Genomic DNA, 16,693 nt, shown 5'->3' with positions numbered 1-16,693 from the left:
CAAATGGACAACAAAAAACATGTATATTAAAAATTTTGTCATGTGACATTTAAACATGTTTCGCGGATTTACCACTTCATCGGGACAATACATCTGTAGCCATAAGTAAAAATAAACCGTTAAATGCCAAATAAGGAATTTAAACAGAATTTTAACAGTAGACCGGGGAAAGTGGAATAAAGTAAAGAAACTCCTTACCCGAGCCCCAGGGTGTGTGGCGGAAAGGCCATCCGGCCGAGCCTCCCCCGGCGATTGGGAAGGGAATATGTGTACCAGCTAAACTCTAAGTAAGATAGTTATAAAAAAATTATGTAGGTCGGATGGTCAGCATTAATGTAGGTAATATTAAGGCGTACACCACAACAGTGTTGGGCGAGGCATGCCGTAAGTGAAAGTGAGAAAGTCGCACCAGAGAGAGAGAGAGAGACACTAATGCTGTCTCTGTCACGGCCATTTTACAGAGGTCTAACTCATGATAAAGAAACAAGAGGCCAAGCCCGGGTTTAATCAGGAGGGGGGGTCTGTACTGAGGGAGGACTATAGTGGGTGGGGGGGTGACGCCATCCCTAGTGACGTAAGGAGGGACTCTGCTGGGGACACCTGATGGCATCTGGTGGCAGGCAATGTGACAAGTGAAATGCTCGGGGCTCCCACTGATTCTGCATTATGGGGAGTTGAACTATTTCATTTTATATTACAATGTAAAAATAGAATGAATGCGCTTCAATCATCCTGACACCATATGAACCATGGTGCCGTGATGATTGAAGCGCTAACACCAGATGTTTGGAGTATCTTTATCTGCTTTCTGGAATACACATATTGCGATTGTGTAGGATCTGGGCCTGCTGGTCTTCCTTTTTCTTTCTTTCTCCATACCTCATTCATCTCAGACTCTAACCACAACCCCTTTGAGCCACGCCCACTTTTTTCTTTTCTTGACGTGTCCTGCGTTCAAATGAATGCCCCGCCCCCTAATTGTAGCAAGACTCTGCCTACAGTCAGTGTCCCAAAAAAAAAAAAAAATAAATAATTTTTTTCAATGGTGGCAACTATGCTGTACAAGTGTGTAGGACATGGCATGAAGCAGCTTAACCACTTGCCGACCGCCACACGCCGATGAACGTCCCTACTTTGGGGATGGATATCGTTGTTATGGCAGCAGCTAGCTGCCATAACCCCGGTATCCTCGTGTTCGGTCGGCTACAAGATAAAAGTGGTCTCTGCGGCGGATTCGCTGCAAAATCACTTTTATCGGTGGTGAGAGGGGGCCCCCCCTCCAGCCGCGATCCGATGCCCTCCGCCGCTTACCGGAGCCGTCCGCAGCGGCGGAGGCTATCACGTCTGTCCCCTGGGATGACATGGAAACGAGGGGAAGATGCCCCCCACCTGTCTCCATGAGACTACACGTCAAAACATCACTTCCGCCCATAGCTCTTAAAGGGCCAGTTTATTTTTTTAAATGACTATTTATTTTTTTGCATTTTAGTGTAAATGAGATCTGAGGTCTTCTTGACCCCAGGTCTCATATTTAAGAGGTCCGGTCATGCTTTTTTTCTATTACGAGGGATGTTTACATTCCTTGTAATAGGAATAAAAGTGACACTTACTTTTTATTTTTACACTACAAAAAAAAGTAAAATAAGAAAAAAAAAAAAACCTTCAAAAGCGCCCCGTCGCCCCGAGCTCGCGTGCAGAAGCGAACGCATATGTGAGTAGCGCCCGCATATGAAAACTGTGTTCAAACCACACGTGAGATATCGCCCCAATCGGTAGAGCGAGAGCAATACTTCTAGCCCTAGACCTCCTCTGTAACGCAAAACATGCAACCTGTAGAATTTAAATGTCGCCTATGGAGATATTTAAGGGTAAAAGTTTGTCGCCATTTTACGACCGGCGCAATTTTGAAGCGTGACATGTTGGGTATCAGTTTACTTAGTGTAACATTATCTTTCACAATATAAAAAAAATGTAAATATAAACGGGGTAACTTTACTGTTTGTCTTATTTTTTTTTTTTCAAAAGTGCGCTTGTAAGACCACTGCACAAATACGGTGTGACAAAGTATTGCAACGACCGCCATTTTATGCTCTAGGATGTTAAAAAAAAAAAACGTATAATGTTTGGGGGTTCGAAGTAATTTTCTAGAGAAAAAACCTGTTTTTTAACTTGTAAACACTCTAAAAAAAGAGGCCCGGTCTTAGTGGTTAAGGAAAAACTCCGTATTTTGGGTACTGCACACATGTGGTTCATTTTTTTTGCGTTGGGAGGCCACCTTAATGTGTTAACTCTTCACATGGCCGCGGCTCCAGCCTGGTCCCGGGCATTGGTGAGCAAAGTGTTATACCACGTGCAAGGGTTAGTGACTTCCCTTAGGAGGGGGTAGGCCTAGGGTTGCCACCTCATCCCTTTAAACCCGAACACACATGAATTACACAGGTTCTGAGGCTAATTTAACCACTTAAGGACCAGCCTCGTTTTGGATTTTAGGTGTTTACATGTTTAAAACAGTTTTTTTTTTGCTAGAAAATTACTTAGAACCCCCAAACATTATATAATGGGTTTTTTCTAACACCCAAGAGAATTAAATTGCGGTTGTTGCAATACTTTTTTTTGCACCATATTTGCGCAGCGGTCTTATAAGCGCACTTTTTTGGGGAAAAAATTTACTTTTTTGAATAAAAAAATAAGACAACAGTAAAATTAGCCCAATTTTTTTTTTTTTTTTTTTTATATTGTGAAAGATAATGTTACGCCAAGTAAATTGATACCCAACATGTCACGCTTCAAAATTGCGCCCGCTCGTGGAATGGCGTCAAACTTTTACCCTCAAAAATCTCCATAGGCGACGTTTAAAAAAAATTCTACAGGTTGCATGTTTTGCGTTAGAGGAGGTCTAGGGCTAGAATTATTGCTCTAGCTCTACCGGTCGCAGCGATACCTCGCATGTGTGGTTTGACCACCGTTTTCATATGCGGGCGCTACTCGTGTAAGCGCTCGCTTCTGCGCGCGACCTCTTCGGGACGGGGGGTTTTTACATTTATTTTTTTTATTATTTATTTTACATTCTTTTATTTTTACAATGTTTAAAAAAAAAAAAAAGTCACTTTTATTCCTATTACAAGGAATGTAAACATCCCTTGTAATAGTAAAAAGCATGACAGGACCTCTTAAATATGAGATCTGGGGTCAAAAAGACATCAGATCTCATATTTACACTAAGATGCAAAAAAAAAAAAAAAAAATTTTTTTTTAAATGACATTGAAAAAAATATGCCTTTTTAAGAGGCGTGGATCGCGGCGGGAGGGGGGGGGCCTCTCCCGCCATAAAAGTGATCTCGTGGCGAATCTGCCACAGGGACCACTTTTATCAGAAAGTGGACCGCCGCATGAAAACGGGGATACTGGGGTTATGGCAGCTAGCTGCTGCTATAACGATATCCCCCTTCAAAGTTTGGACGTACGGCGGTCCGGAAGTGGTTAATGCAGATAAGGCAACCAAGTGAGTTTAATTGCCACCTTATTAAGCCACGTAACCTGTGAAATTTGTGTTCAGGTTTTAAGGGGTGAAGTGGCAACCCTACTGTAGGCCTCCCATGTGACCCTTCCTTTGTACCCAACGAAGAAGTAAAACATGGAGGATGTAATGACCAGGACAGTCTTTAATATTGATTGGACCCTGGGCGAAAAATGTCTTTGGGGAGGGGGGGGCCAGGGGAGCCCTTCATGCATTTTTACTCTTGTTTCGATCAATGGCAATGCTGATTTTGTTTTTTTACTGACTACCAATGTAAAGAGGAGTTTCAACACTGGCTACCAATGTTATCTGGGTTTACACTGACCTCTAATGTAATAGGGGTTTACACTGACCACTAATGTAATAGAAGCATTCACAGGAACCACCAATGTAAGGAGGGATTTACACTGACCACCAATGTAAGGGGGGTATTAACACTGGCCACTGGTGTGAATGAAAGAATTCTACACCAGGCACCGATGTAACGAGAAGATTTACACTGACCATCAATGTAACTGAGACATTTAGCCTGCGTTCCCATTTGTGTGTGTCAAACGCATGCAAAATCGCTTTCCTGACACCACAGAAACATGCTGCCTTTTAGCAGATACACAGCACTGCCATTAATTGACACCCTCACACATCTGCTGACTGCATGATTTTGAAAAAGGGTTTGGGACTTTCTTCCACATGGGTAGCGCATAGAGCAGCCCACTGAAATGAACAGGCTGCCCTACACGTGACCTACATCTTTATCCACCCTGTCAGTACACCTTTGCAATCCTAAAACCCATGCTAACCTCTGAACCCCAAACCTCCCCCATCCTCTCCAGTCCCCCTCCCTTTTAACTCTCCCTGCCTCCTCTGCTCATCTTTGCACCCACCTTTCTTACCTTCATACATCCCACTCCTTGCTCACCTGAGCACCCCAAACTGTAATTCCTTCTCTGCCAACCTCTGCACACCCCACACTACCCCCCCCCCCCCATTTGCTTAGCTTTGCAGAACATGCTGATGGTAGGCTTAAAGTGATTGTAAGGGTAATTTTTTATTTTCTTAAATAACAAACATATCATACCAACCTCCACTGTGCAGCTCGTTTTGCACAGAGTGGCCCCAAACCTGCTCTTCTGGGGTCCCCCGGCGGATCTTGCAGCTCCTACCGGCATCAGATAACCCCCTGGGAGAGCGCTTCTCTCAGGGGATTACCATGCGGGAATGCTCGAAAGTCCAGCATTCCACGTCCATAGAGACCAAATGCAGGACTTGGCCCCGCCCCCCCGTGTCATTGGATTTGATCGACAGCAGCTGCTCTGCTATCATTCTATCCAATCAAGAGGCGGGAGCCCGTGCAGAGAGAGACAGCACGTCCCCGCCGACTGAATGAAGGGGTTCAGGTAAGTAAAACGGGGGGCTAGGGGGTCGGTGACTGCCAGGTGTTTTTTCACCTTATTGCATAGAATGAAGGTGAAAAAGCACAAACCTTTACAACCCCTTTTAATGACCAGAGTTGTAGGCAGAACCTTCAAGCATGCCCCTTTATCTCTCCAGTGGGCAGCATTCAGTATAGGTGATGGTGGATATGACCTCAGGGAGGCATGATATACATGTGAATACCACCTCTATTTACATATGAATGCTGCTGTTCCGCCCCTATTTACATATGAATGCTGCTGTTCCGCCCCTATTTACATATGAATGCTGCTGTTTCGCCCCTTTTTACATATGAATGCTGCTGTTCTGCCCCTTTTTACATATGAATGCTGCTGTTCTGCCCCTTTTTACATATGAATGCTGCTGTTCCGCCCCTTTTTACATATGAATGCTGCTGTTCCGCCCCTTTTTACATATGAATGCTGCTGTTCCGCCCCTTTTTACATATGAATGCTGCTGTTCCGCCCCTTTTTACATATGAATGCTGCTGTTCCGCCCCTTTTTACATATGAATGCTGCTGTTCCGCCCCTTTTTACATATGAATGCCGGTTATTTACATGTAAACGCAGGGTCTGCAGGTGAGTCATCTGTACACAACAATATGGCAGAGCTGGGCAGCATTAGTAACAACTTTACACCGAGATATCAGGACATAGCACGGGACTAAAACCTCAAGGGATGAGGGAATTTAAACTGGGATAGTTGGCAAGTATGAGGCAGCTGCTTTGGGCCCCACTACGACAGGGCCCAGGGCAGCTGCCCCTTTTGCCCTATCTTAAAGACGGCCCTGGTAATGACCACCCTGTCTCCCTACCTTTTACATACAGACACCCCTTGTTTGTATAGTTTATTTGGTAAAGGTGAACTATCCCTTTAACCTCCTTGAACCACGCACTAGTTCACCACAACCATATTCATTGCACTTGGTTGGGACGACCAGATTCGGTGACATGTTAAATATTCAGCGGGCAGTACTGCCCTGGTGTGAGAGGAATTGTGACATGGGTGGGTTTAGTGTCTACTAACTGAGCTAGAAATGTGTGTTGAATGGTTTATTTGGCGGGAAGTCCTTACAGGTAAACAGAAGGAAATGAGTTGCCATGAACATGACCTCCTGTGTATTGTTCCTCTCTGATCATGTTCCCTGGTGACCCCCAGGGAGTGCGGCGCGCCCTGTCACCAGCAGGTGGCGCTCTGTACGAGGACGGCTCCCGTGTGACAGCTCGCACACGTTATACAGCAGGGCGGTGAGGAGCCGTGTCCCGGTGTACACCCCGGCCGGGGAGGGTGGCAGACACGTGAACTCTATGGTATTTCCTGTGTCCGCGCTGTGATACGCCGAGCCGGGCACTCCTCGGAAAGTTTCCAAAGTGCTGGGTGGAGGAAGAGGAGGAGGGGAGACGAGTCCTCCAGACAGGTCTGAGCTCTTCCGGCTCCATGTGTGTGATATGTCCGCAGGAGCAGCAACCTTCCCGCTGTGAGCCGCTCCGGGGCCTACCAGGACACCCCCATGGAGAAGTCACTGTGGGACAAGGCAGGTGGGTCTGTCCTAGGAGAGTCCCCTTTATTTACAGCTGGGCTTCAATGTGACCGGAAACCCACCGGAGGAATGACAGGGAGTCACCAAGGGGGACATGCATGTAGACAGGAAGTGTCTGCAAAGACAGCAGAAGATCAGCAGCAAAGAGATACGATTTTTATTTTGTATTTTATTTATAGTGTCACTAAGCTTCATTTACACATATGGTTAGGAGGGCAGTAGAAATGCACTGTTATACTGTAGCTGCAGAATTTTAATATAAGGACACTTACCTGTCCTGGGAGCTGGCGCCTCAAGCTGATTCGTCCATCAGGTGCAGGCGCCGGCATTGCAAGTAAGGGAAACCGGCAGTGAAGTCGGCTGCTTTCCTACTGCGCATGCACGAGTCATGCTGAACTTTCTGAATGGTTCCTGTTATCCGGGACACACACAGGGCCCAGAAGCCATGGCCTGTCCCACTAATCTGCTGATTTTAATTTATTATTAAAAAATTATATTTATATTTATTATTATTATTATTATTATTATTATATTTTTTTTTTTTTTTTTTAGAGCATGATTACAAAAAAGGTGCTCTGTGTCCACCCAGTTGTGGCCATAACAAATTACTATTCTCTCGTCTTCCTGATTCTCCTCCTGGCCAATCAGGAAGCAGGTCCTGAAACCCAATTGGAGTCTTAGGACTCTTGGCCAGTCGGGTCTCAGAACCCACTTCCTGTTTGGCCGAGAGAAGGAACGACCCTGGAGCAAGGGGCAGCAGCCCTTCCCCGGATCCTTGTCATCTACGTCCTAAGGTACGGAGGCCTCTGATCGCCTCCTTCCCATTTATCTCCTGCATGGGGGTGGATGGTTTGCTGATTACCCCCCCCCCCCAAAAAAAAATATTGATCACCAGCTACCACTGCCCAGAAGGCAGCGGGGGGGGGGGGGGGGGAGCCACAGAATGCACCCACAGAAGTGACGTACCTCGCTGAGGCAACATAGGACGGAAGTCCCGAAGAAAAAAAATACAAAAAAACTCCAAAAACGAGGGGGGAGGGGGTCAATTGTTTGAGACAGAGTTCTCTCTTTTTTTGCCTTGAACTCCGCTTTAAGCTACTTCGCGCCTACGACAAAGTCTACCCGACGTGTAGTGATCGGCGTGTGGCAAGCCTGACCAACACAACACATTCCAGCAAATAGGCAGACGCCACAACTGCTTGCAGCATTTGTCAGCAAAAATAGGGTTTAAGTAGACAGCGAGGAGGCAACACATCACTTCCTCGCCGCCTGTCTGTAGCCTTCGAAGCGGGATCCAAATGCAGATCATGATTGGACACACCGAAAATCAGCCGAAAATGTCCAAGTCCAACCTGTGTGTATGTGTGATTTTATGTTAAAGCGGATGTAAACCCAATGTCTTCCTTTCTAAACTACTGCCATAGGGGTTATCTATAAGGATATACATGCCTCCTGCATGTATCTTTACCTGTCAAATGTCTCCCCTCTGTCTGTTATGAGAGACGAAAAACTGCAGATTCTGTGGGCGGGTCTGTTGTCTGGAGCTCGGTGGGTGGAGTCGTGATGTCAGGCTCCCCGCCCACCTCTACACTCCCCTTGTCAACAATATGCATTTTCTTCTGTGTATTTCTTACACTGAACTTCTCCTATGATCTCTAACATCCAGTCAAAACCCAGAAAAGTCACAACATGACTTCAGCATGCCAAATCATGCTGAGGTGTGGAGCAGCCAATACTAGGAGAACTGGAGAAGAAAGGGGGGGGGGGGAGGAGGAGGATCTGAAGTACAGACTGCCCCTCTCAGGCTCGTGCATGAGATATGTAAATCACCTGTCACTCACAGCAAGGGGGAAGAACTGACTCTTATTTCTGTTTTTTAAGGTGCAAGCCTTAATTAAAAAAAAAAAAATCCACTTTATTAGTACTTTGCATATCCCTGTATGCTGTGGTTGTTTAGGTGCTTATCTAATGGTGTGTTTTTTTTTTTTTTTTTTTTTTTTTTTTTTTTTTTTTTTTGTGGTGTTTTTTTTTTTTTTTTAATGGTTGCCGCTTCCTTCTGATGCCACTGCTTGTGGAAGAATTCCACATTCTTAACGCTCTGACAGTAAAGAACCTTCTACACAGTTTAAGGTTAAACTGCTTCTCTTCTAATTTTTGCCAATGGCTGCGTGTCTTTTTAATCCTCTTGTGCGAAAAAAGGTTTTATCCCCATTGTGGGGTCACCAGTACGGTATTTTACATTGAAATGATGTCTCTTCTCCAGAGAGAATACGTTCGGTGCTTGTAGTCTTTCCCCATAACTCTGATCCTCCAGTCCCTTTATTAGCTTTTGTTACCCTTCTCTGGATTCTCTCCAGTTCCAGCACATCCTTCCTGAGGACTGGTGTCCAGAACTGGAGGGCATACTCCAGGTGCGGCTGGACCAGAGTCTTGTAGAGTGGGAGAATTATCATTTTATCTCTGGAGTGAATCCCCTTTTTAATGCATGCCAATATTCTGTTGGCTTTGCTTGCAGCAGCTTGGCATTGCATGCTATTGCTGAGCCTATCATCTACTAGGACCCCCAGGTCCTTTTCCATCCTTGGTTCTCCCCCTAGTGAGTAGATTGCATTCATATTTTTGCCACCCAAATGTAGTATTTTACATTTTTGAACATTTAAACCTCATTTGCCATGTAGTTTCCCACCCCGTTTGTTTAGATCTTCTTGCGAGGTTTCCACATCCTGCATAGAAGTTATTGCCCTGCTTAGCTTAGTATCGTCCACAAATACTGAGATTGAGCTGTTTTATCCCATCCTCCCAGATCGTTAATGAATACATTAAATAGGATTGGTCCCAGGACAGAACCCTGTGGGACCCCACCCCTGACTATTCCCCCTCTGGACTCTCCCCCCCCCATAGCCAGTTTTCAATCCATGTACTCACCTTTTTGGTTGTACTGAAAGAGAGGAAAAAAATGCTGATCATGGTTGCCGAAGACGTCTGCAATTTTGCCGCACTTATGGTGGTGTTCATAGGTCATGTGACTCAAAAAATGCATGAAACGCAACACAGGTGCATTTTTTTTTTTTTGCATTCTTGCTGCATTTTCAAGGGGTAGGTGCGGTTTGCCAAATATGCATCAAAAAAGCAGCAAACAGGATTTTTAACACCACTTCAAAAGTTGTCATTGTATTTAATTTGAACTCATGATATTAAAAAGTCGAATATAATCAAATTTATTTATTAAAATATATTTTTGAAAACCGTCAGTTTCGGCTAACTGCATCCTGAATTTTCTGTTTAAACACCACATTTTTCAATTCAGTGCACCACTATTAGACACACCTCCAAATCTGCCCTTGGCAAAACTTCTTTTAAAAAAAAAAAAAAAAAAAAAAAAATTTGGATAATATAAGGCAGAGCAAGAAGTTTCCTCCTGGTGTCTGGGCTGCCACCAAAATGCTCCCCCCCCCCCCCCCACACCCCACACGTTTCCTGGACAATCCTGGCCAGGAAAGAATGTTAATGCAGTATGATTTGCATTAGATTCAGAGGAGACATGCAGAGTCTTTTTAGACTTTGGATGTATCATTTAATGCAGTGCTCATCAACCCTGTCCTCAGGGCCCACTAACAGGCCAGGTTTGCAAGATAACTGAAATACATCACAGGTGATATCATTTGCTCCTCAGTAATTGCAGTATTCTAGTCTGCATCTCCCCAAGGTAATACAGAAAACCTGGCCTGTTAGTGGGCCCTGAGGACAGGGTTGATGACCACTAGTTTAAAGGGAACCTCACGCAGTCCATGTTCCCATTGCACACGTTCCTGGATTGAGTTGTTGGATGCTGCTGCTACCATCCTCGGTAAGGGAATCAGGAAATGAAGCCTTGTGGCATCACTTACTGGTTCCCCATTGCGCATGCGTGTCTCGCGCTGCATGATCCCACTGGTCCCTGCTGTCTTCTGGGACCTGTGTGTCTCCCAGAAAACGGGGGGGATGGAGAAGACGCCGGAGGTGGCGTAGATACCCACGGGTGGCTCTAGTATCTCTGCCCGGAAGAGCAAAATAACTATTAGACAAGTGTCTGCACACCCCGCCCCCCCTCAAAGGTGCCAAATATGACAACCGGGGGGGTGACAAACCAGAAAACCCGAGGGGGGGGAGAACCGGAAAAGCGTAAGTTCTATTTTTGGGTGGAACTCCGCTTTAAGGCACTGTGGCGACCGCCAGCTGGATGTTGGAACCTGTATGATATGTAGCTATTCGCCAGTAGCACACCAAGGATCATCAGTTTCTTCCAAACTGTTTGTTTTTATTCAAGAAATGGTGTAGTGCAAACACTATTGGTTTCCATGGTGTCGGCCGCCCTTGCTGACTAGCGTCTCTAGGACTAAAACCGGCAGCGCATGAGGGCATTAAGCATGCGTTGCCGGTCCCTGGATGACTGGCTAGTTGCATGTTGACCTATGCAATCAGTGTGTATATGAACATGCGCCACCGTTGCCTCGTATCTGATCGGCTTAACCAGATGGCTGGCAACAAGCAACGCCGACACGACTCCCCCGATCGGGTGCATCTTCTGATTTTAGGCAGATGCTCCTGACCATTTATGCGATGTACATGTACAATTATGTTAAGGCATCTTGCATATGATACTCCTGTTTTAAGCATCTATTTTTTTCAGACGGGGGGTATTTTGGGGGTTTTTTTGTATGTATTTGCGTTCGCATTTTCGAACGCATATGTGTGAAAACATATTCTTGCATTCTCTTTCTCTCTTTCTGCACAATATGTAAATGGCCATTTGCGCACATGAGGTGTAAACTGCTGACCAAAAAAAGCAGGTTTTTCCTTTTTTTTTTTTTTTTTTTTTTTTTTCTTTCTTCCCCCCTTTGTGGCATGCTAGTCTCATGTCGAAAGTGAAGAGGTTACTCCACAATAAGAAAATTTAGTACGACAGAATTCAACTTCAGAAGTGACTTATTGTGTTGAATACTTTTGTATGTATTCTTTTGTTTCCGATAGGGCTGAAACAACTAATCGATTAATCGGCCAGTAACATAACAGGGTTAAAAAAACTAAAATGAGCCCTTTTATAATACAAAAAGAGCAAATAATCGCTACATGTATCTATGCTTTTTTTTTTTTTTTTAAGCCGCTGCATATTTGGAAAGGGTCGGGGACTTTTTTTTTTTTTTTTTTTAAACACAAAACGGTGCTTTTTTGATTCAATATACTTCAATGGAGAAGGTGCAGAAAAACGTAATGCGTTTTTGCAGCAATTTGTGTTTTTTTAATCTGCCCAACAACAAATTGTCCAAAAAAAATGCAAAATCATGTGCGTAAAAAATCAAAACGCACAGCAAAAAGCACTGCAGAAACAGATCAAAAGCAAATTGCATAAGTGTGTACTGAGCCTTATGCTAGCCACACTGATCGATTTTCAGACGAGAATATTCACACGAAAAATCTTTGTACATTTGCTGAATGAAAGAATTTTTAATTTCATGAAATTTTCACTTGTCTTTAACAGTCTGTTTTTAAAATGAATGTAACTTCTGAACGAAAACCACATACACTGTCTGAAAATTCCTTTGACCAAGAAGTTTTCTATTATTTCCAAATTTTCCCATCACTGTGGTTGAAAATGAACGTCGATTTGACCCCACTAACGATTAGGAAATTGAACGAACATTCTTAAAATGACTTTTCCTTCAAAAAAAAAAAAAAAAACAAAGATATTGTTTTGTTTTTATGAAAATAAAAAAAAAATTGATCTGGGTCTGATATTTACCAGATTCACCCTTTAATATACTGTTAGAGGATATATACTATCTCTCCTCTAATAGTGTGTGTGTGTATTATACAGTATATCTTCTCTAATAGTGTATACAGTATATCTCTTCTGTCTGTTATTCTCAGAGTTGATTAGATATTTTCCTCCCTTACCATATCGTTGGTTATTTACATTTACTACTGCATAGAGATATTTAAGAATAAATTACCTTTTTTTTAAACTTTATATATTAACTAAATTATACACCACACTTTTTTTTTTTTTAAAGGCGATTAATTGAAACAATAATCGGCCAACTAATCGATTTATGAAAATGATCTTTTAGTTGCAGCCCTAGTTTCTGAGCATCCGTAGTCTTGCTCTGATGATTGGTTTTTATACGAAAAAAAAAAAAATACTGATGAAATGAAAATCGGACGTTAAGTTCACATCTGACAAATTTTATAGTCTGCACATCCAGCTTTTGTCTGACGAAAAAGCGAAATCGGCTTCGAAAGCGCCGCACTTATGATCTGAAAATCAGCAGACAGCTCGTCGTACAAATTTTTTTTCCATCCGATTTTCGTATCGTGTGTTTGTGTACAGGCCTTGAGAGTCACAGCACTGCCAGATTGCCTTGTTTCCCAGCCGCAGCTGACAATGCTCAGCATATATTTGTATATTGTCTTTGGTGGGACTGATTACTGATAGCCATTACACTCTGGTTCTGATTGGTGGCTATTCACTTAAATACTTCTGCACAACAGTATGCCCTTATCACATGCCTGATGAAGGTGTCCTGCATGGCTCCAAAACATAGCACTACACCATTTTTGTGATGTAAATGTTGTGTTTTTTTTTTTTTTTTTTTTTTTTTTTTTTTTTTTTTAATATAATAAAAGCTGTTTGGATGAAATTGATCCTTGGTGTGCTGGCAAATATCTACATTTAAAGAACCTGTCATCTATGTGATTTGGTGGGACGGGCTGTTTCGATTGGGCGACTTGGCTGTTGACAGAACACCGACTAAGGAGTAAAGTTGTTGCTGCCTTGTAGGCGGCCATGTTGGTTACTAGCGGGCACACTAACAATATCCACTTATATTGTGTACCGTATTAGTCTATACGCTGCCGGTGTTCTGTCAAAATCTGCTGCTGGAGAGTCACCGGAAGTGACGTAACTGGCGATTTTTGACGACTTTGCTCTTTTGACAGAGCACCGGCTAGTCCCATAGGCAATCAAAGAGTAGATCCTTTGATCACCTCTATGGGCTTGGAGGACCGGAGCGACATCATCACTTCCAGTCCAGGCTGAAGGTAAACACTTTTTTGCTTTAAAATCAAGAGATTTTTGACCCGAAATCTCTCCATAAAGAGGATCTGTCATCCTTTTTTCTATTACAAGGGATATTCACATTCCTTATAAGTGGAATAAAAAAGTAAAATGAGGAGAATTTATTTTATTTAAAGCAAGGGGGAGGGGGGGGGGCTCATTCCTTTGTGCGCAGAAACAAATGCATATGTAAGTTGCACACGCATATGTAAACTGTTCGTACCACACAGTTATTACAGAACGTTAGAGTGGGAGGAATAATTCTAGCGCTAGACCTCCTCTAACGCTAAACTGGTAACCTGTAAAGGCCTCTAAAGCGCTGCCCATGGATATTTTTAACCACTTATCGACCGGGCCATAGCCAAATGACAGCTATAGTGCGGCCTGATAACTCGGGGAGGATGTCATTGTACACCCTCCCAGAGTCGCGGTCCTTGGGGCTTGCACACTGAACTGTCCGTGCTCGCCAGGTTCACAGGACCTGGCACGTCATGGATCGCAGTAAAGGGGCAATGACAGCGGCCCTTTACCACGTGATTGCTCCGTCCAGTGCGGGGTCATCCATGGGTTCTTCTCTCCCCCTCCTCACAACGATGCAGCGTATGTGGAGAGAGATCGTGTGCCCAACAGAGTTTCTCTTCCTTTTTGATTTTTACATTGTTAAATCAGTGCTCTACTGTGCCACTAATCTTCCTCTACAGTGATCATTAGTGCCACTATAGTGCTCATCAGTGGATCCTCATCAATGCCAGCTAATCAGTGCAGTCTCATTAGACCAGCCACATCTGTCCTAGTGTCCCTATCTCACCACAGGCCACATTATGGAGACTTTTTTTTTTTTTTTTTTTTTTTTTTTTTCCAGTGAGGAGGCATACCACCCTGAGCGACGAGAGCAGCAGTGAGCTCTGAGTCTGATTTGGCATATGAACCAGTTTTAAGCAGTGGGTCTGCTACAGAATCAGGGGAAGAGGAATGTGTGCCCATGAAATGAAGGCGTTCTGGCAAGGAGCAGCAGCCTACTACAAGTAAAGCAGTGCCATCCATGAGAAATGGAGTACCACTGAAAAAAAGGCCAAGCACTAGTGGGGTGTCATCTCAGGCCCATGCCAGCCTTCTTTATGCCCTTCAAAAACCCTCTGTGGCTCCCCCTCTTCACCTCCTAGCCAGGTGTCCAGGTGAACACAGATAATTTTGCCCTATTTTTTTGAGTTTTTATTTCTACTGAAGACCTATTTATCTCCCATCGTGGCCCAGTGCAACCTCCTATGCACAACAGTTCATAACAAACAACCCTGGTTCAAGGAATTCATATTTATTTTTTTTTTTTTTATGACCACACCCAGTGCCTTCTCCGAAATGACCCAGCTTATGACAAGTTTAATTCAGCCACTTCTTAAAAAAAAAAAAAAAAAAAAAAAATTTCTCAGGAAAAATTCTCCGTTATATACCCCTGACCAAAATATCTCCGATGAGTCACGTCAGGGGAGACGGTGTCTTTGCGGCATAATGAGATATTGGCTATCAAGTGGAGGGGCAGACGAAACATCTACATGCGCTCATCGATTCATGATGCCTATGTGGCAATCCCCAGAAGAACTGGCTCCATCCAGAAACCAGCTTGTGTCCACGACTAATAATTTGTTCATTGGGGGGGACTTCAATGATCAGAATCAAACCCTACGTTCCCACACAAGAAAATCCTGCCATTGGTTCAGAAGTCTATTTTATTTTTCAGTTTGGCCATGTATAACACTTATGTTTACCAAAAATCTACCGTGACCCCTGTATCCTATCTTCATTACCAAGAAGAAATTATCACTGCCCTATTGTACCCTGAAGCCCCACCAGAAAATATTCGCTCTGATTCAATGAGCAGACTCCACGAATGCCACTTTCCAGAGACACTCCGGGCGTGCTCCAGAGGAGGAGTTAGACACCACAAATTGTCCCCAATATACTTCCCAACTAGGCCTCTGTATAGGTGACTGTTAGTGCCATTATCATACTTCTCTACATTATTAGGTAAAGTTGATTTGTCATTTACTGCCACATCCCTTACGCCGCTGTATGTACCACTGCCTTCTCCGGAACTGACCCTAGCCTGCTATACGACCCCTTTTTGCCTAACGCTAAATTGTACTTGTCTCTGCCTGCTCTGGAACTGGCCCTGGACTGTTTGACAATGTTTCTTGCCTGCCTCTTGGACTGGTCTTTTACCCTGCTACTAGAGTAGTGGGATTCATAAAACAGGGGTCTTGCATATGTGACCGCCCCCCCCTCCATTCTTTCCTGGCCGGCTACCTGTACTATGGGCCATGTCCTTGCTTACTACCTGGACCAATTTTTTTTTTTTTTTTTTGCCAATATCTCTACCTGGATTGTATATGGACAGTATCCCTGCCTGTACTGACTATGGACAATATTCCTGCTTGGGATAATTCCATTCGCTGACCGCATCCCTGCCTGGTTCAGTGCTTTCCTCCTCCTGTGGACAACTGCACTACTAAAACAAGTAGTCTTTTATATACACTTTGCTCAGCAGAATGTATTTTGGGGTGTAATTCTTGGTATGTACATCCTACTTGTTAGTAATATGAAGGGCCTCTAATGTGATGGGTTGTCAGGAAATTTAGATGTGTAATTTATGTCCCTAGAACACCTGATGGTGCTCCTTGGATGTTTGGGCCTCTGTATGTGGCCAGGCTGTGTAAAAGTCTCCTGTGCTATCGCCATACTCAGGAGTAGCAGAATGTATTTTGGGGTGTAATTTTTTGGTATGTACATGCTGTGTTACAAATATCTTATGGACACCGTGTGTGTGTGTGTGTGTGTGTGTGTGTGTGTGTGTGTGTGTGTGTGTGTGTGTGTGTGGTTTGTTGGTTTTTTTTTTTTTTTTTTTTTTTAATTCATTTTCAAAGCACTTGTGGAAAAAAATTACATGTTCAGTTCAAAAGACTCATTATGCCTCATAGATTATATGTTGGGGTGTTTGCTTTCCAAAATGGGGTAATCTTGTGGGCGTTTCCATTGTCCTGGTACTCCAAGGCCTTCAAAAGTGTAATAGGTGGTTGAGAAATTAGATGTGTAATTTATGCTCTTAGAACGCCT

General features: G+C 43.8%; 1 protein-coding gene across 1 annotated transcript in view; it reads left to right on the top strand.

The window, feature by feature from the left end:
- The first annotated feature begins 6,143 nt into the window (after positions 1 to 6,143).
- PYGO1 (pygopus family PHD finger 1) overlaps positions 6,144 to 16,693 on the top strand; it is a 50,755-nt gene continuing 40,205 nt past the window's right edge. The window contains exon 1 of the mRNA XM_073618767.1: positions 6,144 to 6,490. Coding sequence (XP_073474868.1) covers positions 6,463 to 6,490 — 28 coding nt within the window. The 5' untranslated portion in view covers positions 6,144 to 6,462. The remainder of the gene's footprint in view (positions 6,491 to 16,693) is intronic.

This window comes from Aquarana catesbeiana, linkage group LG03 (assembly GCF_042186555.1).
Source record: "Aquarana catesbeiana isolate 2022-GZ linkage group LG03, ASM4218655v1, whole genome shotgun sequence".
Lineage (NCBI taxonomy): Eukaryota > Metazoa > Chordata > Amphibia > Anura > Ranidae > Aquarana > Aquarana catesbeiana.
The sequence above is the reverse complement of the archived record's forward strand: the minus strand, read 5'-3'. Positions and strand labels throughout refer to the sequence as shown.